General features: G+C 33.7%; 1 protein-coding gene across 4 annotated transcripts in view; it reads right to left on the bottom strand.

Annotated features, from left to right (window-relative positions):
• Positions 1-1752: 1752 nt before the first annotated feature.
• The window catches only part of LOC123546026 (pleckstrin homology domain-containing family A member 1-like), a 65584-nt gene continuing 39727 nt past the window's right edge, over positions 1753-27609 (bottom strand). For 3 of the 4 annotated variants that reach the window (XM_053550998.1, XM_053550999.1, XM_053551000.1), the window contains 2 exons: positions 21086-21193; positions 1753-10225 (listed from right to left, as the gene is read on the bottom strand). In XM_053550998.1, the coding sequence (XP_053406973.1) occupies positions 10148-10225; positions 21086-21193 (186 nt within the window). In that variant the 3' untranslated portion in view covers positions 1753-10147. The remainder of the gene's footprint in view (positions 10226-21085; positions 21194-27609) is intronic. The other variant, XR_008372351.1, reaches the window with a different exon arrangement.

Here is a 27609-nt window from a genome sequence, read left to right as displayed (position 1 = left end):
AATGAAAATGTTACAGACTAGGTTTGAGCCTGTTCATTGACGGTAGTGGAAATGCCTGCTACCGTCCGCGCCCTCTAGCCCCGGGTTGAGCAGAACTCAACATTTACACATGCTACAAGTCCGAAAGTCTCTGTTTCATGCATCCTGATGTCACCAGGCTTCCTATTGCCGTTTCTTGTTGATGGGGATTCTGCAAACATCTTTGTAGTTGGAGGCAGAAGTGTTTGCTGATTGTTTACCCGTCAACAGTTCATCATTCTCTTCTGAAGCCTCTTCCTGTGCCTTAATCGTTCAACTGTATCGTCAGTCTACATAGCTTTTGACCATCTTGCTCTAGGTTGAGCAAGGCTGTTTTGTTTCTTCAGCTTTTTCTCTGTGCTTCCAGTTAGTGCCCGAGGAATTTGGCCTTGGATCGCTGAAGAGAAAGGTTACTTTTTTGTGAGGGCTTGTTTTCTGCATCCTCCCTGGCTTCTGATAGCTTTGCCTGAAGGTTCTCCAGCTCATCCCTCCAGTAGGGCTTATAGTCTTTTCTTGCTCCGCTTGGAATAGCTTTGTGAACTACCTTTAGTATACTAGCGTTGAAGCCTTTGACAACCCGATCGGCGTCTCTACCTTCCACTCTGATACAGAGCTCATCACTTAAACTTTGGTAAAAGGTCCATCTGGCCATCTTGTAGTTCCATCTGGGGTTGTTATGTGAAGTAGAGGCTATATGATCCATAGTAAGATGGACTAGGCGATGATCGTTACTTCCTAGTTGCTCATCAACTTTCCGCTTGACATGTCTGTTTACTAGTATGTCATCAGTACATACGGCAAGGTCAGGGGTTGACGTTCGCCAGTTTCTGGAGTATAAGGATGGAGGATCGTCCGGCTTGTTAATAAAGTTCAACTTGTTATCATCTTGCCAGGTCTCCACTTCCTGTCCACTTTTATCAAGGTAGTCATATCCCCAGCTTTATTAGTGACTGTTCAAGTCTCCTACAACGATGAATCTGATTTCATCAATAACAATTTTTGTCCAGGGACAGAGCTTGTCACTTGGAGAGTATATATATTTATAAGTTTCAATTTGAACTCGTTATTTCTGGGGCTCTGAACTTGGAACTCGGAGTCATCCATATGGGTGTTGGTCTGGACAGCACTGATGTTGTTCCTGACCAATGTCATGATGCCTCCTTTTCGTCTACTAATTCTGTCGCAGTGAAACCTACTATGACTTTGAAGGATTTCTCTGGCTGCAGGTGAGCTTCCTGAAAGCAACAGACATTGATGTCTTTCTCATGAAGGATGTGCTCAAACTCTAGATTTTATGAGGGCAAATGTCCTGACTTGGTTTCATGTAGATCCAGTGGAAATATGCCCTCTAGAGTATTAACAAAAGTTTTTCTATGATATGAGCTTGTAACCTAGTTTTTGATTCCTAGTGACCAAGGGATCATTCTCGTATAATTTCTTAACAATTGGGCTAACACTGTGTCATCTAGAGTGTTAATAGTGATATATTAACACCATACAATGACAGACAACAGACATAAGGGCAATCACAATATCTGACATTCCGTGGGTGAATTAAAAAAGATTTTAAAGGTCTGATTCAGTGATAAAGCCCATCAAATTGGGCTCCCAGTAAATATGAGCCAAACATTTTCAAACAAGATGTCATTTTAAGTTTTTCTGATAAAAGTCCTTGTAAAACACTGACTCCTATGGTGACCTTAACTTTGACCCCAGGTAGATAGACAAATACAATTGCAGTCTAAAATAATTTATTTGCTTCGATTTGCATCTATTTACAGTCTATATATTAACTCAACAATACTACAATAAATAAAGCTTTTATATCAAAATCTATATTAACAAAACTATATTTCTCATATCAGTTATAAGTAATGAACAAGTGAATAATTAAAAAATCAGACTGCCAACATCTACAATAAAACTTGTCAAGCAAGCCTGTCCGTTCAACAGAGGTTGAAGCATGTTGCCAAGAATATACACTACATGTATATTAAAATACTTACATTTGTTTAATTTCTCCCTTATTTGCAATTATATTTAGTAAATTATTTTTGACTGTTCTATGACTTATTATCAGTATTATTACCATCATATTGACATTGTGTCTTCTGTTTAAGGTCAAAATTATGAAAGTACAACTTTTACATCATTGCATTGCTCTACTGTTCCTTAGACCTAAGGGCTATAATATGAGAGTACAATAGTGAAATGTTAATATCTCATTTTTGCATCAAAAAATTGTTTAATTGTAATCGTGCCCTTGGTTGAGGGCTTTTGCAACAATACAATGTGAAAAATTCAAACACAAAATGCAAAAGTGGGATATCAATATCTTCATACCATGTTTTTACGTCATATTATGCATCACCGCAACAATATCTTCACCTCTGTGCATTGTATTATCACATTGTCGCACATAGCAATCTAAAGGGCAAAGGAGCAAAACAATGATTGCCTGATGGAACATCATATGAAACTATTGTTATAAAGATATACACCTTTAAGAAAATGTTAAATGTAGGACTAAACTCACAAAATACTTTCATTAATTACTCTCATTATATGGCTTATATAGTTTACACTTTTTAATTTAAATAAAGGATAATGTACAATTATTCAAAACATTTATTTTTCCTGAGTTTGTTATTTTTTACTTGCAGCACACGTTGCCATCGTACGTCGGATCGTTCAGTTATTCTTAAACCGGCAATATTTTTTTCTTGCCGCTCACGTGACAAGCGTATTCTAGGTTGGGTGAAAGAAATTGGCCCTTAGTCATCATGTTTCTCTAATAAGTCAGCTAGAGCATTGGATAAAACAGAAATTTAGTCAGAAGGGACCTCTAAAGCATGTTGGTATACAAGTAAAGCAAGTGTCCTTATGGTTGGTTTAAATTGACAAATATATTGAATAGATAGGTAAAACTGACAATTTCTTCCATTTTCTCGTGTGTTATAGTAACTATGAATTAGCAAATAACAAAGTATTATAAAGATTCCAAACTATAAAGGAAATGGATGACTGGCTGAGAGCCTGGAAACTAAAAGCTATATACAACTTTCCCGCAAAAATCCGTCCTTATCACTTACGAAAATACCTTAGGTTTTGAACCTTTTAGCTCATGTTACATAAAATTGTCAGCATAATTATGATTATATATGCCTTACATAAAACAAAACACAATAAAATATGATTAAATCACACAATTACAAAATTCTAAGGAATGCTATAAATTACATATTCACTTTTCATTTGTTTCCCCATTTCTGTAACATTTCTTAAGGTGCATATAATGCTTTAGATATCTTATTAGCTAAAATCTTCAAAGCTTTGTAGCTTTTTTATTAGCCAGTGCTTTAGCAACTGGCTATAGCTCTAAATCAGCTACCAAGTTTCAACCTCGTTCTTTCGATTTCTGTAAAACCGCATCACACAAATTCTGGACGTGTAAAAAAATAGTCCAATATTTATTTTGTATAATCTTGGTATTGTGTGAGTGTGTGAGCAACCGAGAACTACTGTTTTAAACAACAAAAACAAGCAGCAACGGATTCTAGAATAATTATGAACTTTATATTCACATTCGAAATATTCGGAATCACTCCGCTCTAGGGTTAGGGTTGAAATTGGCTCCACCCTGGGGCAAACTTAGTTTTACATGGAGTTGTATAGGGAACACCTTTACAAATCTTCTTGTTTTGAACCACAATGTACAGAGCTTAGATATTTGGCATGTTGCTAAGCATTGTCTAGTGGACCTCTACCAACATTGTTCAAATCACGACTGGTCTATGCACAATAAAATGTTGATTCTTCAGGTGTATCGCTTGAAATATTACTCAATAAGCACTGGCTATCAGTCCTTTTAGAGCTTTGGTAATATTTAGGAAGAATGTAAACCTATACATTTTGGAACTGTCAAATCTATCTATAAACAGATAAAACAAAACTAATCTATATATCGTGTGATTTAAAAACAATATGGGTCACTAAACACAAACCATGTCTAATCAACCATCAAGTTTTGGACATAATGCTCACAGCTAGGGGTAAACCCCTGTACCCAAAGATTTTTCTGTATTTTATACCCTATTGAAGAGAACTGTATCATATTTTTTTTTAAATATCATGTAAACTTCATGACCCTTTTGTATCATTTTAGGGACATAACCCCCTGTCAGTGCACATATAAAGGTGTCCACTTTATTTGAAGTCAGATACCTAAACTCTGTAAAATGGTTCCCTCAAGCTAGGAACACTGAACAAAAAAACTGCAGTAAAACTTCTAGAACAGGGGGGTAGCCATAACAGTGAACTATGTTTCAAAAATTGGTGACGGGTCAGGCATTTTGTTCTCTCTATAGTGACCTATATCTTTTCGTAGTCATGGGTTATATGTTCAGTTTTTATTCTGAGATTTAAAGACCTTTCCAAAATTTTATATATACGAGAATTATATACTTTCTTGATGTAATAAAAGGTACAACTTCTAGACACTGTTTTTTTCAGCATGTCTTATTTTCTTAATTTACTAGAAATCATTGTCACAATGGTAGTTGGCTTGAGTTAAGATTTCTGTTTAAGTCCATTATTTTTCTAAAAACCTGTAATAGCTATAGCTTTGATCCTTATTTATTATCATTAAACACACAAGTATGTCAAGAACCATAACTCGCTCTTGTATTTTGTAATAAGTATGGCCCTTTTTAACTTAGAAAATGTATATGTCCTACACATTTTTTTTTGTTGCTTAGGTCAAGTTTTGTCTTTAATACAATAAGATCTTTAGCTTTTAAACTGTGTACATTTCTTTATCATCAAAAGGTGAGTAAACAGGCCAAGTACCATAACTCTTTTTTACATATTGCTTAATATCAAGGGTTGGCACCTGCAGGCAGTACTTTTATTTTATGTTAACTTAGTTGGAAAAGGGAAACAAATTTAAAGTGTTTTCCTGGTTAAAATACCAAGTTTCAAATAATAATTAAGCAAAAGCAAATAAATAAGGGAATGGTTATATAAAAAGATTATATCTAGAATAAACCTGGAAGCTTTTCTAACACAATGTGAGCAAACATTTTCAGATAAATAAACTATAAACCAAACGGGCTGGTTCAAAAATTCTATTTTATATATAAACCTGCAGGAAAACAAAAGGAACTAGACAAAAATGAACTAAACACCAAATTATTGGCACGGATTGATGTTTTGTACAATTATTGACTGTATAGTTACTGTTAACATCAAGTTAAATCTCTACATTTCACAATATTGACACAGTGCAGTGTCATTTTGTATTTACGTAATAGTATAAACAATTTTTACAAGGATTTTGTCCACTGTCACAAAAAGGGCTTTGTCCTACATGTTTACACAGACTGATAGTCAAAACACATCCCTATGCACATTTAAAAATGGCAAATCAAACAGTATTTCAAACACATGTTCTATATTGTATTAAGTTTAAACATACATTTTGTACTTTTCATGAATAAATATCAAATGGGTTAATGTATAAATAGCACATGAAAATATTAACAGCTACTCATTTACACAGACTGATAGACAAATGTTTGTCTAACACATTCCTATACACATTTAAAATGACATATCACTCAGTATCTTAAACAATTTATATTAACATATTTTTATGAACCAGTATAAAATGTTAATAAATAGCAAATGAAAATATTAACAAATGGCACTTTGATAAACAAATAATATTAATGCACTTCTTCAATAGTTTACAACAGTGTACGCATGATCAGGGCTCACGCTGTCAGTCGCCATTATCGCCATTTGCGATTATTTTTTTTAAATGGCGAATATTTTTTCATTGGCAAATCAAATAATTCTCTACATAGGTTTCTCTAATCAAATACGTCTTAACATAGCTTTCTCCCATACCTAATCAAAAAATTCTTGACATAGCTTTCTCCCATACATAATCAAATATCTCTTGACATAGCTTTCTCCCATACATAATCAAATACCTCTTGACATAGCTTTCTCCCATTACTATTGAATCAAGTAAGTCTTAACATAGTTTTCTACCATACCTTATCAATTACGTCTTGACATAGCTTTCTCCCATACGTAATCAAATAAATCTTGACTTAGCTTTCTCCCACACGTAACCAAATACATCTTGACATAGCTTTTCCCATACCTAATAAAATACGTTTTAACATAGTTTTTTCCCATACCTAATGAAATAAGTCTCATATCAAAACAGCTTTCTCACATACCTAATCAAATACATCTTGACATTGCTTTTTCCAATACCTAATAAAATACGTTTTAACATAGTTATTCCCATACCTAATGAAATAAATCTCAATACAGCTTTCTCCCATACCTTATCAATGGGAAACATTAGTCAGTTACTTCCCCTGATTATGTCTAAGAAGTAGATTGGCCCTTCCTCTGTTTTTATCGTTGACTTCTTTGTAAGTTTAAAAAGCAATATCTATATTAAATTTCATTGGATTGGAAAATGATTAAGGACAGGTTTTCTTTTAGTGGCCTTCTGCTAATTTAGGTTTGATAATCATTTTTATTTAGAAACCTACACATAAAAAGCATATTTATTTTGACCAACCGCAACATCTTGGATAAAGGCTATAACGAAAAAGTCAGAGGAATCCAACTGAAAGGGGCCAATGTAATATTTGGTTATCCTTGCGCTTTATCATACAACTTTTCAAGGGAAGTAACCAGTTAATGTTCCTCATTACATCTTGACATAACTTTCTCCCATACGTAATCAAAAACATCTTGACATAGCTTTTTCCCATACCTAATAAAATACATTTTAACATATTTTTTCCGATACATAATGAATTAAGTCTCAATTCAGCTTTCTCCCATATCTAATGAAATAAGTCTCAAAACACATTTCTCCTATACCTAATCAAATCATCTTGACATAGCTTTCCCCTACATCTTATCAAATAAGTTTTATTTTTCTCCCATAGCTAATCAAATACGTCTTGACATAGCTTTCTCCCATACATAATCAAATAAATCTTGACATTGCTTTCTCCCATACCTAATCAGATAAGTCTTAACATAGCTTTCTGCTATACCTAACGAAATAAGTCTCAATAAAGCTTTCTTCCATACGTAATCAAATACGTCTTGACATAGCTTTTCCCATACGTAATCAAATACGTTTTAACATAGTTATTTCCCCATACCTAATGAAATAAGTCTCATACCTAATCAAATGCGTCTTGACATAGCCTTTTCCCATACCTAATAAAATACGTTTTAACATAGTTTTTCCCTATACCTAATGAAATAAGTCTCAGTACAGCTTTCTCACATACCTAATCAAATACATCTTGACATAGCTTTCTCCCATACTTAATGAAATAAATCTCAAAACAGCTTTCTCCAATACCTAATCAAATAAGTCTTAATATAACTTTCTCCCATACACATTCTCCTATCCATAATCAGCTTGCAAATTATATGACTTTCACAAAGAATAAATACTTCGAATTCCTTTAATATTTTTGAAAAAAGTAAACATCTTTTTTCATAAAATAACTTTAACACGTTATCATATGGTATGCCAACAAAACAAGAATAACATTATGAATAAACATGATTTTAACATGGTAATTGTATACTATTATCATATGGCACACTATCATATAAATAAAAACATGATTTTAACATGGTGAGCGTATAATATTATCATATGGCACACTATCATATAAATAAAACATGATTTAAATATATTGACTGTAAATCTTATTGATAGAAATACATTAGAAGCACCATTTTGTTATATGAGCCGCACCATGAGAAAACCAACATAGTGCATTTGCGGCAAGCATGGATCCAAACCAGCCTGCACATCCGCGCAGTCTGGTCAGGATCCATACTGTTCGCTTTCAAAGCCTACTGCGATTTGAGAAACTGTAAGTGAACAGCATGGATCTTGACGAGACTGCGCGGATGCGCTGGCTGGTCTGGATCCATGCTGGTCGCAAATGCACTATGTTGGTTTTCTCATGGTGCGGCTCAATTATATAAACTGCTGAAGATTGGACATTCGGTTTTAATTTTCATTAATAACCCAGCAAAGCACAGCTTGCCATCAATATCAGCAGCATTATTTCATATTGGGATGATCATTTGTGCTCTGGCAGTCACATTGGCCCAAGGTCTAACACGTTTGGACAAATAACAAGGTCGTTTGAAAAAGAACATTATAGTATAACAAATCTCTCATATATTATAGAATAAATATTTGATCATTCTCAACAGTGATAAATGTTTTGTCCTTGACATTTAGAGGATAGTATACAGGACTGGTGTGCCATAAGGTCTGATTTGCATACCAGGAGAGGTACTGGCCTGAGGGCTTTAGCCCCGGCGAGGGTAAATACCGGTCTAGTATACCAGTATCGCCTTAAGGGCCGTAGTTTCTTCTGTCAGCCTTATTCAACCACACTAGAAAAAGAAGCTAGCAAAATTAAGTAAATATCGGTAATTATATGTTTTCTTTTGTATAACAAATGTTAATTTGTAAATACTGTCAGTTAAAGAATAAAATCTGGATGTTTCGCACAACTGGAAGTATGCCTGATATCACCGAAAGACAGTGCCAGATATCAATATCTGGCATACCAGCTCAAATAAACACTATTACAATTGTATTACATACTCGTTTCTATTCCCCGTTAAGTTACAGTGGTACCGGAAACGTCAATATTTTTCCATATATTAACGCCTGAATTTCATATCGGGCGTATTTGACGTGTGTCATTGCATTAATGATTATTCTTTTATTTAGTTCAGTATTGTCAGTCTTATTCATATAATTGAAAATAAATCATAAAGTTTACATTATATTTTTACGTGTAGATACGTATGTAATAAAAAGGTTATTATCTTTTCATCTGGTAATATGCACTCATTCTTTAGCGGAAGAAATATTGCGCTCCTACAATCGGGCAATATTTCAGCTGCAGAACTTGTGCATATTTCATACTAGACATAAAAAAAGTCCATTTTAAGGTAGTTCTGCACGTTTGAAATGAATTTTTTCTACAATGTAGAATTTGATTAAACTCTGGTTTTTCAAAACTTTAGAATATACTTAGAAAAAATCTGCAATTAAAAAAGATAGGGTCGTGTGCTTGATTTTTTGCTAGACTGATTTGAAAAATTTGGACCTCACGCAATTTTTCATAATGGGAGTCTATGGGAAAATCATAACTTTCATAACATTTTCGCGAATAGAATTTTTTCTACAATGTAGATTTTGATGGCATTTCTCACAGTTGTAAATAAACATATGGCATATAATATGGTGAAATAAAATGTATAGGTCCGTGTGCTTATTTTTGAGATATCTGACCATGATTAAAGTGAACCGCACATTTCACGCTAATTTTAAGATATTATTTTGAATTATTTAACGTGTCAGATGTCTAACTTTAGGAAGATAGTAACAGTGCCATTGTAATAAATTTACTCACAAGTTCCCTTAATCCATCAAATGATTTTCATTTCCGCACGGCGAATCCAGGCTTTATTCTACGTTTTCCGGATAAATGACGTTACGCCATCCCTTCCGGTTTATCAGACGTGCAGATATATTTTGATTTAGCTTTTAATTTATTGTAGCAAAATGACTTTGTACTTTTCATAGTAAATTTCAGCCATATTGGACATCAAGAAGTCTTGAGATTTCAATTTTGACTGTAAACTGATCGATAATGTACTGTTATAAAGCCATAAGTATATCTTAAGAAACATAGAAACGTTTTGAAATTGATCAAAGGCCAGAATTTAATGAAAACTGAGAATTGGAATTATTTTAGATATACTTTGTTACTTGAAAAACGTCCTACCATTACTCCTAGTGGCCTTTAAATATAATCGAGACTTGCACAATAAAGCTGGAATTCAGGAAAAACTGCGTTGCAGTTTTGGTGAATTTATTTATTTATTTGGGTTTTATGGCGCACCAACGCAGTATAGGTTATATGGCGCCAAACAGGACTACAAATTTTTGGTGAAGCAAATAGCAGAAATTGTCATGAAAACAAGTACACCAACTGTTCCTCTTCATCTATCCATATCAAGCACGTGCACTTTCACCAATTCACCATAACTGCCAGCTCTTTTTTGATCCTCGGAAATTCTGTTTAGTTCTCTTTTCTACTGGCAAGGTCATGGCTCCCTGAAAGTTTATAATGAAAACATTTGTCCTAAATTACAATGAATTTTTAGAGTTTCAAAGGCATATATTAATTCATATTCTTAAGTGCTGATTGTGTGAAATTAGGTGTCTATTGCTTGCAGTCAGTGTCTGTATCATTGGTATTTGGTATGATAAAATACAGATTATGTATGATAGCACTATCTGTTCACCCATTTTCCGGGTACAAGTTGATAATGTGGTCAGATTATGCATTGCTTGTTGCTTTTGTCGTTTCCAAGCAGGTTCGATTCCTGGCTCTAATTTCAGTAATTGAACTTGCATACTAAGGTTAGTTCAACAAATATTGTTCACAGAGCTACATAACCCAAACATCTACTACAAAGTTCCTACTGAAGCAACAGAAATTTAATTTGTTCTTTGGATAATTTAAGCAAGGTATCTTTAAGGGTAGATGTAAAGACAAGAACTGGGAGGGGTATTAATCATATTTGCTGCCATAGAAACCGTTTTTTTTTTATTTCAAAACTTTATTGACGTATCTGCATATTCTCAAAATAGGCTACCATCTGTAAGTCAGGTTTTCGTGAACATTTCTTGTACTTTTGAGGTATCTAATCTTTTGTAGGTGATGAATGGACAAAATAAAATAATCTGTATATTTTACATAATTATTGCTTTCTATCTATATCCCTGGTCTTATGAAAAAATCTCTTGTACTTTTAATCTGTATTTGTGGATGACGTTTAATAAAGAAAACTTTCCTACCTTGTGATCATGCTGTTAGGAAGACCAAGATTACTTCATGCAATATGCTACACAGTTTCCTCAATACACAATACTCTCATGCTGTCTATATAGAGATTTTGTGACTTTAAAATAATAGTTTGCATTGATATGAAGTTCAAGTTAGTCTTCTAATAAAGCACTTACTTCCAATTTTTAATGCCCCCTATTATTTAGGCAAATCAAAATCTTGTTTAAAAATTTTGTTTCCTCTTAACATTAAACACACGCTTTTTCTTACTGGTAGTACAAATAATATTACAATGTGTAATGCGTCCTTTAACTAACGAGTAGGTACAGCTATTATTTACCCCCACCAGTTTTCCTGGATTCCTTCTGTATTTAAATGTGCCTCTTTTGTAACAGACCCACTCATCAGAACTGATGATTCAAACTTTATCAAAACATGACTTTTAAGGGGACATAACTCTGCTAAAAGATCAGTCAGCCAGAAAATGCTGAAGTGAATAGAAGACAGCTGATTTCTCAGAGAACATATACGTCAACCGAAACTGAAAATCAAGAATTCCAACATAGGGTCTCCGGATAGAAGCGAGAATTCCATAGCTTCAAGAGCGAAGTCTTGTGCACTGTAGAATGATATGAAAAATATGATTTTTCAACAAAACATGGCCATTTTGAATTCTTCCAATGAGAAAATGCACTGTAAAAGAACTACAAAACAAAGAACAGCTTTTCAATGTAACTATTAAATACAAACTTTGAAAGTGACTGATTTCCAAAGTATGGAATTATTGATTTGATAAAAATGACTATTTTATGAATATAACCTTTTGAATATTAAATAAATGAATGTTTCACTTGTTCTTGTGGAAAGACACAACCACTAAATCCATAAGGAATATCAAAGACTTTTCTGTTTACAGTATAATTAAAGTATACTCAATTGGATTTTAAAAATAAATCTAACAGCGAATATTATAACAAAACAAAAATAGAACAGTTTTGCTTTTATTTTCTTTAAAATAGTCCAACATATTTGTAATTACATGTACATGTAAAATAAAGCTACATCCATATAAATCTCTATTGTAAGCATAAGAAATATAAAAAGACATAACAGAACTAACCTCCCAAAATTACTGTAATTCATTTTTCTACCTGAGGAAAGTGTATCAATTCTAAAGAAGGTCTGAATATAAACTCATTAAGTAAGTGTCAGACTAGCTCCTAGACTTGGATAATAATTATTTTTGCTATATTTTCATTTTAAAGAGAAAAGAATATTAAAAACCAAAGTAATATAATTTAAATTAAATGTCCATTTTTTCTCACCTACTGGGACTTTTTCGTGATATGTGATGTAATGAAATGTAGCAAACTTCTGCTTCTTACCCCAAATACAAACAAGTTTGTCTCATCTTGCTTTAGATACCGATTTACTATAGAATGGCTATAAATTAAAGGTGGGTTGCTTAGCTGCTAATTAAAAGTTACGTAAAAATGTGGAGGGAAAAATGAATCATTACTTTTTTTAATAGATGGTTATGCTTTTGTCTAAAGTTTAGTCTAAGTACACACTAGTAATGAAAAGCCATATAAATATCTTAGGCAGGTACAAACTTTTCATAAGCAGCATAGATTTGCAAGACTTGTCTAAAACTTAACAAAATATAGAGCAACCAATCCATTAGAAAGCACCTGATAACATAAGGCAAGAATTAATTTTTGGGTATTCTGAATGTTTTCTAACTATAGCAACAGTTTTTGGGTCAGAAACTGATAACTGTTTATTGAATAAATTATATGGAATGCATATAAATTATGCCAATATAACAGTCAAAGAGAAAGCAACATACTGATAAGCTTGAAAGATTTTTTGAAACTTTCAGAAAAATGTGGACAAGTTTGGCATAAAACTTAATGTCACATTTAATAAATCATTACTAACGCTACTTTAAAAGTAACATTTAAATAATTATTGCCCATCATTTCGTTTTATTTAACTGCAGAAACTAACAAGAGCACCATCTACCGGGGCCATTGCTCGTCTGCAAGTGCTGGACAATATATAAGAAAAAAGTTATAGTTCAGATTTTCTAAGTACAAAAAGGGCAATTACTCTGACAAAATGCAGGTTAGAGATATGGTATTTGGTCTACATTGTCCCCTAATGATGATAAACAAGAGTGCAAAGTTTCAAAGCTGTAGCTCTTATAGTTTTTGAGAAAAGGTGACCTAAACAACAAAAAATTTAAGCAATAAACTCAAATTTTCCAAGTACAAAAATAGCCATAATTCTGTCAAAATGTATAATCAGAGTTATGGTTTTTGGTCTACATAGTCCCCTAATGATGATTAACAAGTGTGCAAAGTTTCAAAGCTATAGCTCTTACAGTGTTTGAGAAAACTGGACGTAAACAGAACAAAAATTTTAACCAACGCCGAAGATCAAGTGACGACAATAACTCGTAAATTTTTATAAAAAATCAGAGGAGTTAAAAAGATGCTACTCTTGTAAAATGTTTAAAATATTCATAACTTTCTCTAGTCCCCCCTCCCCTCACTCTCTGGTCAGTTGATTAATTTTGCTGACTTGAAAACCTTGCCCCTTGTGTGACTCTAAACCCACTAAACCCAACAGAGACAAAAATTAGAGGGCCATGATGGCTCTAGACTGCTCACCTAATTTTCACAGAATTATTTTTTTTTTCGGGGTGGGGGGGGGGGGGGGGGGGGGGGCAGGGCTATGATTTTGATTTAACCAGGTAACAGCAATAATCTCCCTATTTTAAAAACTACAAAATCATTTAATTCCGTGGGAAGAAAAATTCTCGTGTTTTGGCTATATGAATTCATGGATTTCAACTTCTGAATATAAATGAATGGGGAATTTATTTGATCACTGGGGGACTACATTTTGTGGATTGTTGCAGCTACAAAATTTAGTCCCCCATAAATATATCTGACTTTACAGTATAGTGAATATAACCAGTTACCCTCAGAAGTATAATATCGACTCTTTTCCTGACTTTATTAGGAGTAAACACATCAGTTTAGAACACATTACAATAAAAGCCCAACAGATTGCATATTACATGTGATTAAATAAAAGAAACTGGTAAAACATTCAGTTAATTAATGTCAAGGGGAAGGAAGCCCCAAAGTTCTTTTTTCCCATTTCTACCCAAAAGTCATTCAAGAGCTATATATTACAGAATCCAGAAAGGTCTTTTACATTTTCCAAACAGAACATTAAATACTTTATTTCATAGTTGCATATCTAAAACATCAGTTCAAAATATGATTTGTATGGATTTAATTCACATACTGTCTGCTTATATAAAATGAAAAAGCATACCAGTAAATACATATATATAACAATGTCCAACAATAAAATCCCACATCACAGCTGTCATGCCCTTAAAATAGCCAGCAAGCTGACAGAGTACCAACTAAATATACTTTCTCAAACACTTTCTAAACCAAGTTTGAAAGACATGGGCCTAACAGCTACCTACTGTCTTCTTCCTGACAGTGAGGATCACAGTATCTTTGTCAATACAATCAATCAGATACTGGCCAATTAGTACCATTTGTCTCATTTCTCACTGACCTTTGACTTAATGACCTTAAAATTCTCTTTGGCTCATCAACTGACAAGAGTGAAAAAGCTATGGACAATGCTTTGACTAACTTAGAGCCCTATAATGGCTGGGCTTTGGTGCTGGGTTGCACTCCCAAATATCATTACATAGTGTTAACTTTTTCCCATGATTTTACCTGAATACCTAGTTCTTGATCCAATATGACCCAGCTTTGAAATAACAGCCTATTTTCATGTGAACTAGGTAGAAAAGGTGACCTACAGAATGTTAATAAAGTTTTTCTGTTATCTGATCTAGTGACCCAGCTTTTCATCCTAAAATGATCCAGTTTAAAACTTGGCATTATAAATTAAATAAAGTCAAACATCCTGCCAAAGTTTTCAAACAGATCAGGTAGAAAATGCGGCCTCTAAGGTGTTAACAAAGTTTTTCTAAGATATGACCTTGTGAAACACTAGCTACTAGGTCTAGCTTTAAAAGACAAACATTCTGACCAGGTTTCATACAAGATCAGGTAGAAAATGTGACTTCCACAGTGCTAACAATTTTTTTCAGTCATTTGACCTGATGACAAATATTGTGATGAGGTTTCATGAAGACCAGATAGAAAATGTGACTTTTAAATAAATACAAAGATTTTTTCCCCTATTATTTGACCCTGTTACCTAGGTTTTAACCTTTAAAGACCCATTTTTGATTCTCAGCTAAATTTGACCAAGACAAACTTCTGACCAGGTTTAATGAAAATCAGGTATAAAATGTGGCTTCTAGAGTGCAAACAAGTCCTTTTTTAGATTAAGCCTGATGACCTAGTCACATGACCCACTTTCAAACTTTACTTATAAACGTTTCTAAAAACCTTATACACAAGGTAATTCCAGTTTCAAACTTAACCTAGATTTTACAAAGACACACATTCCAATCAGGTTGAAAATTTTGCATCTAAAGAGTCAACAAGACCTAGTGACCTAGTTCTTGACCAAAGATAAAATAGTTGCAGAAATGTTACATATGCAACCATTCTGAACAAGGAACGAAATGCATGTATAATAATGGAACAAGAGGGCCATGATGGCCCTATATCACTCACCTGAGTTAAGTTGCTTGCTTGAACAAATTTCTTTGCTAAAGCTTCAAAAACAAGAAAGTAGGTCAGTAGGTCATATTCATGGTCATTGAAAGCCAGTTTTATGATTAGTGTGCAAAACTGTACATGTTATCCAAATTTCAAGGCTGTATCCTAAAAAACAAGAGAGTAGTTCAGTAGGTCACATTCATGGTCACTGAAAGTCAGTTTTAAGATCGGTGTGCAAAACTGTACAAGTCATCCAAATTTCAAGGCAGTATCTTAAAAAACAAGAAAGTAGGTCAGTAGGTAAAGGTCACAGTTGGGTGACCCTTATCACTTGGGGTCATCAGGTAAATATAATTTAACAGTCTAGGAGATATGATCTGATAATTTTTGAAGTATTTTTTCCTATATAACTCATATATCAAGTGACCCCTGGGGTGGGGCCTCCTTTCACCCCTGGGGCATAATTTGAACAATCTTGTTAGAGATCAACTAGGCAATGATACATACAAAATATCAAAGGCATAGGCCTTGAACTTTCAGACAAGAACATTTTTAAAGTTTTTTCCTATATAAGTCTATGTAAAACTTGGGACCCCCAGGGCAGGGCCTCTTTCACCCCAGGGGCATAATTTGAACAATTTTGGTAGTAGAACACTAGGCAATGCAACATACAAAATATCAAAAGCATAGACCTTGCAGATTCAGGCAAGAAGATTTTTTTTTCTTATATTTGTCTATGTAAAACTAGGGAACCCCTTGGCAGGGCCTCTTTACACCCCAGGGGAATAATTTGAACAATCTTGGTAGAGGACCACAAGGCAATGCTACATACCAAATATCAAAAGCCTAGGTCTTGTGGTTTCAGACAAGAAGATTTTTAAAGTTTTTTCCTATACAAGTCTATATAAACCATGTGACACCCCTGGGCATCTAGGGGGATTGTTTGAACAATCTTGGTAGAGGCCAACTATATGATGTTACATACCAAATATCAAAGCCCTAGGCCCTTTTGTTTTCGACATGAATGTTTTCAAAGTTTTTCCCTATATATTAAGTCTATAGAAACAATGTGACCCCACAGGGCAGGGCCATATTATATCCTAGGGGGATAATTTGAACACTCTATGTAGAGGCCCACTACATGATGCTACATACTAAATATCAAAGCCCTAGGCCTTATGGTTTTGGAAAAAAGATTTTTAATATTTTTCCCTATATAAGTCTATATAAACCATGTGACCGCCAAGACAGGGCCGTATTTGACCCTAGGGGGATAGTTTGAATAATCTTGGTAGAGGCCCACTATATGATGCTACATACCAAATATCAAAGCCCTAGGCCTTGTGGTTTTTTAAAGTTTTTCCTTTCGGTTGCCATGGCAACCAGAGTTCTGTACGGAATTCAATTCTTTGAATAAGTTTTAAAGAAGACCATCCAAGGATCATCCCTGTGAAGTTTCATCAAAATTGGCATGGTGGTTTAGGAGGAGATGTTGTTTAAAGGAAAGTGTGGATGGACGCCGGACGGTGAGCGATCACAATAGCTCACTCTGAGCCTTTGGCTCAGGTGAGCTTAAAATTGTTTTGTTAACTTCAAATCAGTAACAATGGAATGTAAGAACACATGAAAGGAATGCAAAGAGTATGTAAGAATCATACAAAAAGGTAAAATAATTATTAAGACAAACAAAGGAACATGACAGAACAGACTATGAATGCAACAATACCTTTAAAGAATAATTGTTAAAAACACTTATGCTTATGTTTATGCACAAGTTAAAACTTTAAATATCTAGAAATCACTTTGAGATCTATAAAACCACATATTTTTTTAACATGGCAATTTTCCAAAAGACAAGGATTTCACTATTCAGTACTTGAAGAATAAGAAATACTCAAAATAAACTGGTTTCCAACAATAATATGTCCAGTAAAATTTCTTCTCAAGTTCATATACAGCAGTTTATGTCAATGCATATATTTTTGTGTCTAGAAAATGTTATTTGCATAGCACAAATGACTATGGTATTGAATACTCAAAATAAACTGGTTTCCAACAATCATATGTCCAGTAAAAATTCTTCTCAAGTTCATATACAGCAGTTTATGTCAATGCATATATTTTTGTGTCTAGAAAATGTTATTTGCATAGCACAAATGACTATGGTATTGAGTCATGGTAAAACTAATAAACTATTGTACATAAAGAACTGAATAACATATTATGCTATATAAAAACAAGCTTGGATCTCAAATTATTGCATCATTAAATTGCATACATTAATTTTCTACTCTTCTCAATGCATACTATAACAAGGAGACAAAACCAGACACAGAAATATGCTGGTCATGCATATAGAATAATGTCTTACATCTGTAAAACAAGTTTAGAAACTAAAATTCAAAAAGAATTTGGTTTATATATTTCATAGTTGTGGATGATAAATGCTTTTGCAACATTAAATTTTTTTATCAAATATGTTTAAAAATACTTTAAAGATACCAAATGCCTATCTTTGCTAAAATATTCTGTCTTCAAATGTAGAAAATCCTTATCAAATGTATTTAACTTTAGGAAATTACTAAATATAAAATTGTGTTAACTTTGTAGCGCTGTATTAATAATTAATTGTCATGTTAAAACAGTTGTTAATTAAAACAACTTCCATTTTTTTGTGGTAGTTCACATTTATACCGAATTAAACTTTTCATGTATTAATGACTGTGTGCTATTTGAAACCCAATGCAAAGTACGGTTAATATACATAAAGTACTTAATTTCACATTCACATAAACCATATGCAGAAACTGTTCATGCTTTAAAATATGAAATCTGGCACAGTTAAAACACCACTTTTTCAAAGTATTTCAAACCATATTTTCAACCAAACAAAGCCACACATTCCCCTTTTTTCCACAAGTAAATAACATGAAACGGGAGTGTCTGAAAACATGAATGTCCTCTGGGAATCTATTGCATAGAACATTAATTCTGATTCCTTGTACATTTCACATTACACTTGTTAGACTTGTACAACATTCATGGCTTCAAAAGCCACTATCAAATCTTTAAAATCATTAAAATCTATTAGACATCAGTCTATCACTACAAACATGCATCATATCATGTATACTGCAAGAAAAAATACCAGGGAATAACACATATGAACATACATTTAAGTTATTTTCATTGGAGCATGAGATCTACACAACTGTGATACATTCCTGTAACATATTACTGAATTTGGTGGTCAACCTAACTACATTTCCCTCAACAGTTCTAACCTGTCTGAATATCCAAGAGAATGCAACTCAAAAGAGGATGAAAATTAGAATCCCTTAAATTTTTACATTTTGTTAAACATATTTTTACATGACATAAACAGGCAAGGCTATAAAAGGTAAGTCACAGAAGAAATGTATGAATATTCCTTAACATATAAACATAAGACAGGGATTTTTCAAGCATAAACAAAAAACAAGCATAAACTAATACATGCATCAAATTATAATTCAAGAGGAGCTAACACTTCAAAATTATCTCAATAACAAACAATTTCATGTAGCAAGTTAGAAAATTCGTAAAACAATAATTTGTATAATTGTTATATAGATATATTCTTTGTAGAAAAATGAAAGCAACTTATTATAATAAACAGCTTTTACATTTTTTCTCTTTGAACAAAATTTGCAAAAATGCCTAAACTAAGTCGATTACTTGCTATAAATGACCAGCAGATTTACACTGCAAAATTGGTTCTGAATAAAACAGACAATGTTAAATTAAGACCACATGGCTTAAAAGCTTCGTCATTAAGACTTGTCTATAAACAGTAAATCAAGGATATAAATAGAAAATTACATAATTTCAAGCAGAGGTCATGCTAGCTTTACATCTCTACTTATTTATACTGTAACTGACTTGAAGTCTTCTCATCTGACCGTCCACTTTAACCCTTACCCTGCTAAATTTCTATAATGAATTTGTCCATCTTTCATTTTGGACAGTATTTATTTATTTATTTATTTGGGTTTTACGGTGCACCAACACGGTATAGGTTATATGGCGCCAAAGTGCCATTAACTGTTAAAAGGGATACTGACTGAATGGCGAACAGTGCAGATCATGATCAGACTGCACGGATGTGCAGGTTGATCATATCTACACTGGTCACAAACGCAGAATTAGTCGTGTCCAGCATTGAAAGGTTTTAACACAATTTTTCGCAGTATTTTGGTTAGGGTAGTTACAGGATATCAAACCATAAAGAACTGATAAATTACATCTATAATAGTGAAAGGTCAAGGACAAATGAATAACTTCAAACAGGTCTTCATCTGTCTAACAATTATATCTTAGGCCAAGACTGCCTTCTTCTTCTGATCTAACTTAAAACCTCTGGGTTTGTGGTCTTGAGCTTTAGCTGCTGCGCTAGCAGAGCTGATTCTGGCTTTTGAATATTTCATCTTTATCTTGTATATTACACTGATATGAACAAATGTAAACAAAGAATTGAGATCAAACAAAATTGAAACTTTGGCATATTTTCAACAAATAATATCACTAAACTCTTTAAAGAATAATTTCAGGTCAATTCTATAAATCAGTTAAAACAAGTATGTTTGGCAAGGAAAGCAACTGCAACAAAAATGCAACTGAAAATTTGCTTCATAACGGTATTTCTGCATGTTTGTATCAGTACCTTTTCTACAATGTAGAATTGTTTAAATAAACTTCAGAATATACTAAAAAATAAAGTAAATAAAAGAACAGGGTAATAAGCTTGATTTTTGCTAGACTAATTTGAAAAATTTGGATCTCATGTATGTTTTCATAATGAGGGTGTATGGAAAAATCACAATTCTGATAACATTTTCTAACAGAACTTTTTTCACAATGTATATTAAATTGATGACACTTTTCATAGTAATCAATCAACAATATCAAATTGTCTATATTTATATGTTCAAATAAATTGTACAGGTCTGAGTACTTCTTTTTAAGGTGAATAACTGGAAAGACAAAACGAATTTCAAGCCGATCTGAAGACTTCACATGTCAACATTTATATTTTCTTCAAAAAGGAAGAAGTTTTCGATACAAGTGAAGACACTTATATGCAGCACCATCTTCCTTTCTGTATTTCAGGTCTAGGCTTTATTCTATGTCATCCAGATCAATAATGTTATGTCATGACTTCAGGTTAATCAAACATGCATAACTACCACAAATAGCATTTTTTTAAAAATCAAAATCTTCAAATCAAACAAAAGACAAACAGTTGGATACAAATTATCATTCAGTTTACACTTTTACACAGTTAATATACATGTAACAGGCTTAACATTCACATTGCATAAATTCTATAACGATCTAATTCTATATGTAATATCAGGACATCAGATCAGAGTGACAAGGTCATGCAGAGGTCATTCAATGTCAAGGTCATACCCATACTGCTTTGCTAGGTTTGACCTCTTCCTGTGATGTAGCTTGTGGCTGAGATGATGTGTACTTCTTCACCGGTTCTGTTCTGTACTGTTTCACAGGGCTGTAATCCTGAAATGTACATCAAGACAGGTCATTTCTTTGTTTGATTTGCAATAACTAAATTTCAGTGATGCAACAATGGTTATTTAATGTAGCTAGCATTCCTACATTTTGTATCAGTAGTAAGCTGTTCTCAAGTCATGGAAAACCTTCCAAAATGATATCAGAGCTAAAGGTAGTAGATCCATTGTATTCTAATGAATCATATTTTGATTGAACCAGCAAGCCACTGATTAAGGTGAGCATCTATAACAGAAAAACCTCCTTTTCCATTGCCTTTGATAGTAAATAAGTATTATTAGACCTAAATGTCATAAGCTTCCCTGGCCGAGTGGTTTAGTTGTTGGACTAGTAATTTCACATGTTTTTAGGTAATGGGTTTAAACCCCCCTACTAGAGCCAAATCTTTAAAGTTTATGTTTTTCTTTCTTTCTTTCTGTTTGTACCTTTGGAACTTTGTTTTCATACGTTTGCAAAACAAATTTATAAACTTTAAGATCTTTACTTTTTACATTTTTAACCCTTAGCCTGCTAAATTTCTAAAATGGACTGGTCCATCATTCAATCTGGGCAATACCATTTATTATTCGAAGGGGTGTTCGCTGAAAATTTACTGACTGAATAGCGAACAGTGCAGACAATGATCAGCCTGCACGGATGTGCAGGCTGATCTTGGTCTGCACTGGTCGCAAAGGCATAATCACTTGCCGGCAGCAGGCTAAGAGTTAATCAAAATAGGCAAACTACTTGTTTCATCCACTTTGGTGTTATTCATATCATATAAATTTCAGTTAGTGAACATCCAATTTTAAAATAATGTGAACCAGGTGAATTTTGTGATCATTCAATATGAAACAACAATAGGTAAGATAACAGTGCATGTTATCGAAGTTAAAACAGGTTATCCGTAAGTTGTTATTCATTTCAATACAATAAGTTATGACTAAAGAACAGATGTCAAAACATTAACCCTAAATACAACAAAGTGATTTTTTCTTTTCCCTGTCTACAGCCTTCTGTGCAGCAAAAAGGTCAAGCAGCAGGACAATATAGATATTTTACCACATTTGTCCTAATTCCTGTTGTCTTTAATGGGGATTTAATTCACATCCTACAGTTGTTTATAAAACTGTAAATAGAGACACTTTTACAACACCTGTACAGCTTTGCAACCACCCACATCACTATTGTGCCCGTGCAAGTATAATATAAGCCGAGTTTGGAAAGTACAGATTTCAGTTACGTCCCTTTAGAGAGCTCTTCACATTTTTAACAAGGACTTCAATAAATGAAAATCTGGAGACATGTACCGACTAAACTTGCATGGTTTTTTCATGTGCAAACAATCACAATATTAACTTAAGTGACATTTCTAAAGTAAATCTCAACATCATACATGTGTTGTACTCTTAAAAGCATTAATTTTGTAAATTTAACATCAATATAAGACAGACAGATATCTAATTTCAGGATTTAGGAAAAGTAAATAAAATATTTTCCCTTTTATCAAATACATAATTCAACACAATTCTGGTGAAATGTTCTCCTTTCAGTTTTTGTTCAACTCAAACCTTTATACTACTGTTTGCAGATCAAATTGCCCTTTCGCCTTTTCTTAAATCGATAGACTTGTACCTTTACGTCACAAAAGAAGCGATGCTGAAGCTATTTTTGGATCTTGTCTATATAGGTAACTCCGCCTTTCCGATACGAGTAAAAAATACTGAATGAACTTGTTTACATTGGCTGCATCACCGAGAAATGATGATTTAAATACTCATAAATACTATTGTAACGGGTGTTTAACCGGATTGTAACAGATGTACCAAATCTAATCTCCATTGAATCTTGCCACAATGCACACTACATTTAGGTAGCGTGGATGTGAAAAAAGACACCCTCTTATACATTACAGGCCCTTTTTCTGCCTATATTTCAGTACCTTTTGCTGCAGAATTTTCTTTTAAATAATGTATCTCGTGTTTAGTTTTCACTATGATTATAAAACGTTCCTGACTCAAGTCGTTGGATTCGTTCATCATTGACTGAAGGGCATAAGTTCGAATCCCGGAACCGACCATGACTCTTTAGTTGAAAAAAAGTCGGCAATTTCTTATGGAATATGTGAGTCTTGGTCTAACTAATCTGACACGATTCTAGGAAACAGTTACGAGTTATTTTATCCACTCGAAAGGAATTGTCATCGCTAGATTTGGGTTTAAATGCTGATTTTGTTGCAAATATGAGATAAATTCAAATAAAACTTACATGTATCAAAAGGTAGTCCAAATAATTGTACTCAAGAGTTGAATATCATTTATTTTTTTACTGGTCGATATCCCCTTTAGGTAGACAACGTAAAATATCAAAATGTAAAGTCGGTCTTCTCGAGGTCTCATTATTTAGACTAATCAAAAGGGGGATTCAATTTCTCATTAATTTATGTAAAAGTTATCATAATTCTAGGGCTGGGATGATTTCAAAATTTTGAAACCAGTTAATCGTTTGTTTGCAATCGAATCGAATCGGTTAACCGGCCGCCATATTGAAAATACTGTTTTCTTTCCTGACGACCATATCAAGGTGGCAGCTGACTTCATTAGAAAATTACCGACTTTATCGTTTGCAACAGAGTGACAATTGATAAGTCTCATTTTGGGGTATTTTATTTTAGATATATCATGACTATTAGATCCAAGACTATTGATTATGTTCAGTTGATGTGTTTCAGCGGAAATATACTGTGGATCTATTTGCTGCTCAAAGAAATGTATAGGGGGCCTAAAGTAGGCCTACGATTCGTGATGTTTATTTTTTGAGACCGATTAGCAGTTTTGCAAAATTGAAACCGGTTTCACCTAGTAACCCAGTAATCGTCCCAGTCCTACATAATTCCCCTTAACACGAGTAACGTTATATATATATATACACACATAAAGTGCAAGTGATAAAACCAATAACTTTACATGACAGTGTGCTGTTATTTATTCTCAATTATTTTGGTCATTTTAGAGTGACTGTCACAAATATAAAACAAATTAAACATCGAATTATTTTGACTTATGTGAGTCTATATCTGGTTCTTTCCATGAATGAAGGCAGGGCTTATCAACTGCCTGTATGTAAATAACTGAAATAGTGTATTAAAAACGACTTCAAATAAATAGTAGATAAATTCACATACACGTAAACCCCACCAAAAAAAAAAAAATACAAGAGGACAATGATGGTCCTGAATCGCTCACCTCTTCCCACATGACCCAGTTTTGAGTATGACGTCGTTTTTTCTATTATTTGACATAGTGACCTAGTTTTTGAGCTCATGTGACCCAGTTTGTTGAAATATCATCAGAACCTGACATATTTATCATTATAAAGGGGTTTCTAGACCAATATTTCATCATGAATGATACATTAGTGAAATATATTATGAAGATCTCTAAAAAGGTTAGAGGGGTCAAAGGATTTTTCTAATTTTAGTACCTACTGGCCTAGTTTTTGAACCTACAGCATGACCGATATTCAAAACTTGACCATAGATATAATCAATCAAGATAAAATTTCAGAACAACTTTCATACAGAATCCAAAATGAACATATTGCCATTTATGCAGAGGTCCAAGGTGTTTTTTTATTATTTGACCTACTGACCTAGTTTTTGATGGCACTTGACCCAGTTTCAAACTTGACCTAGATATCATCAAGGGAACATTCTGACCAATTTTCATGAAGATCCATTCAAGGTATGGCCTCTAGAGAGGTCAAAAGGTTTTTCTATTTCAAGATTACTGACCTAGTTTTTGATCGCAGTCGACCCAGTTTCAAACTGACCTATATATCATCAAGATAAACATTCAGACCAATTTTCATACAGATCCCATGAAAAATATGGCCTCTGGAGAGGTCACAACGTTTTTTCATTATTTGATCTACTGACCTATTTTTGCTGGCACTGACCCACTTTTGAACTTGACCTAGATATCATCAAGATGAACATTCTGACCAATTTTTATGGAGATCCATTCACAAGTTAGCCTCAAGAGAGGTCACAAGGTTTTTCTATTTTTAGACCTACTGACCTAGTTTTTGACCGCACATGACCCTGTTTCGAACTTGACCTAGATATCACCAAGATAAACATTCAGACCAATTTCATACAGATCCAATGAAAAATATGGCCTTTAGAAGGTCACAAGGTTTTTCTATTATTTGACCTACTGACCTAGTTTTTGATGGCATCGTGACCACTTTCGAACTTGACCTAGATATCATCAAGATGAACATTCAGACAACTTTCATACAGATCACATGAAAAATAGGCCTTAGAGAGGTCACAAGGTTTTTCTATTATTTGACCTATGACCTAGTTTTTGATGGCACGTGACCCACTTTCGAACTTGACCTAGATATCATCAAGGTGAACATTCTGACCAATTTTCATGAAGATCTCATGAAATATATGGCCTCTAGAGAGGTCCACAAGGTTTTTCTTTTTTTAGACCTACTGACCTAGTTTTTGAAGGCATGACCCTGTTTCAAACTTGACCTAGATATCATCAAGATGAACTTCAAACCAACTTTCATACAGATCCCTGAAAAATATGGCCTTTAGAGAGGTCATAAGGTTTTTCTATTATTTGACTTACTGACCTAGTTTTTGACGGCACGTGACCCACTTCCGAACTTGACCTAGATATCATCAAGCTGAACATTCTGACCAATTTTCATGAAGATCTTTGAAATATATGGCCTCAGAGAGGTCACAAGGTTTTTCTATTTTTAGACCTACTGACCTAGTTTTTGATGGTCGTGACCCAGTTTCGAACTTGACCTAGATATCATCAAGTGAACATTCTGACCAATTTTCATGAAGATCTTTGAAATATATGGCCTCTAGAGAGGTCACAAGGTTTTTCTATTTTTAGACCTACTGACCTAGTTTTTGAAGGCATGACCAGTTTCGAACTTGACCTAGATATCATCAAGATGAACATTCTGACCAACTTTCATAAAGATCCCACAAAAAATGTGACCTCTAGAGTGGTCACAAGCAAAAGTTTACGGACGGACGGACGATGGACGCTGCGTGATCACAAAAGCTCACCTTGTCACTATGTGACAGGTGAGCTAAAAAACTAGATCTATAATGGAGATAGATTTGCGACAGTTAAGCTACAGAAGACTCTGCAAAAGTTTGAATATCAAATAAATCAGTTTTTATGGATATGACAATTAGATCTATAAGTGTTACGAAGCTTGAAGGTTCAATGATACCTTTCTATAAAACCTACGTGGTTGGAAATTTCGTCCAAAATAATTGTCATAGCAAACAAAAAACGCTGTTTTCATTTGAACGTAGTTGAAATATTCTATATTCCACTTTTTAAAACAAACCCATTATCACCTTAATGCACTTTACAATGTATGCAAGTACGGCGATACTTCAAAGATAGAGTCAGAGCGCGCGCTTTGTGTGAAAAAGTTTCACGACAAGGTGAATGAATAATTTACTGCGGATGAGGCGGGGTTAACCTGTCAGGGTTACTCCAAAAATAGCTTCAGCTTCACAGTTTTTGTGACGTAAACGTGCAACTCTATCAATCTGAAAAAAGTTGAAGGGGCAATTTGATCTGCAAACAGTAGTAACTGATAAAATTTTACACAGACAAATACAACGTGATTCCCAGACTCCAAGGTTTAAACTAAATGAAAAGCTGAAAAATATAAAATGTGATAAAAACCCTTATACCAAAACAACCACTTCACATAAACTGAGTCAAGTAGAAAAGTACTCTGTAAGATAAACAGTCTATTCAAATTGAATGAATTATTTGGCAAATGTTAATTTAGCTTTGTAAACATCTATGCAGGGGAACTGTTTACTTCAACACTTTCATTTCATTTAAAACAATGAGAATAAGTTGGCTCATATGCCCTACAATGTAATCAAAAGTGATTTTACTAAGTGTGATGACTTGAGCTACGGACCCAGTCTGTCACATGCATGTTTCAGTGCACTTCAGTGAAATATTTGAAAATTTATCATGACAAAATTGTAATCACCTCAATGCTATTTTAACTAAGTGGGACCATAACTTGTCTAGAGGGTTAATCCACAGCACGTCTCTTACATTGGTACACAATTCCATCCAGTTTTTGAAATAACATCTCGTGACAAAAATTGACCTACACCCACAATGCTTTTTTACGTTAAGGGCCTTGACCTTTGACTACAGTTTGCGCAGCACATCGCACTAACAAATAAGCCAAATTGAAACCATCCATCATGAAAAGATATGTCTGAATGCTTTCATGAACCTAAGTCAATTATTTTTACTGTTATGTGCACAACCTGTTTATCACTTGATCATATCTTCTGTGGACATTATCAAGGTCAATAATCCTCTCGGTGTTGGCGAACAAAA

This window comes from Mercenaria mercenaria, chromosome 9, assembly GCF_021730395.1.
Source record: "Mercenaria mercenaria strain notata chromosome 9, MADL_Memer_1, whole genome shotgun sequence".
Classification (NCBI taxonomy): Eukaryota; Metazoa; Mollusca; class Bivalvia; order Venerida; family Veneridae; genus Mercenaria; species Mercenaria mercenaria.
This window is presented reverse-complemented; position numbering and strand designations above follow the sequence as displayed.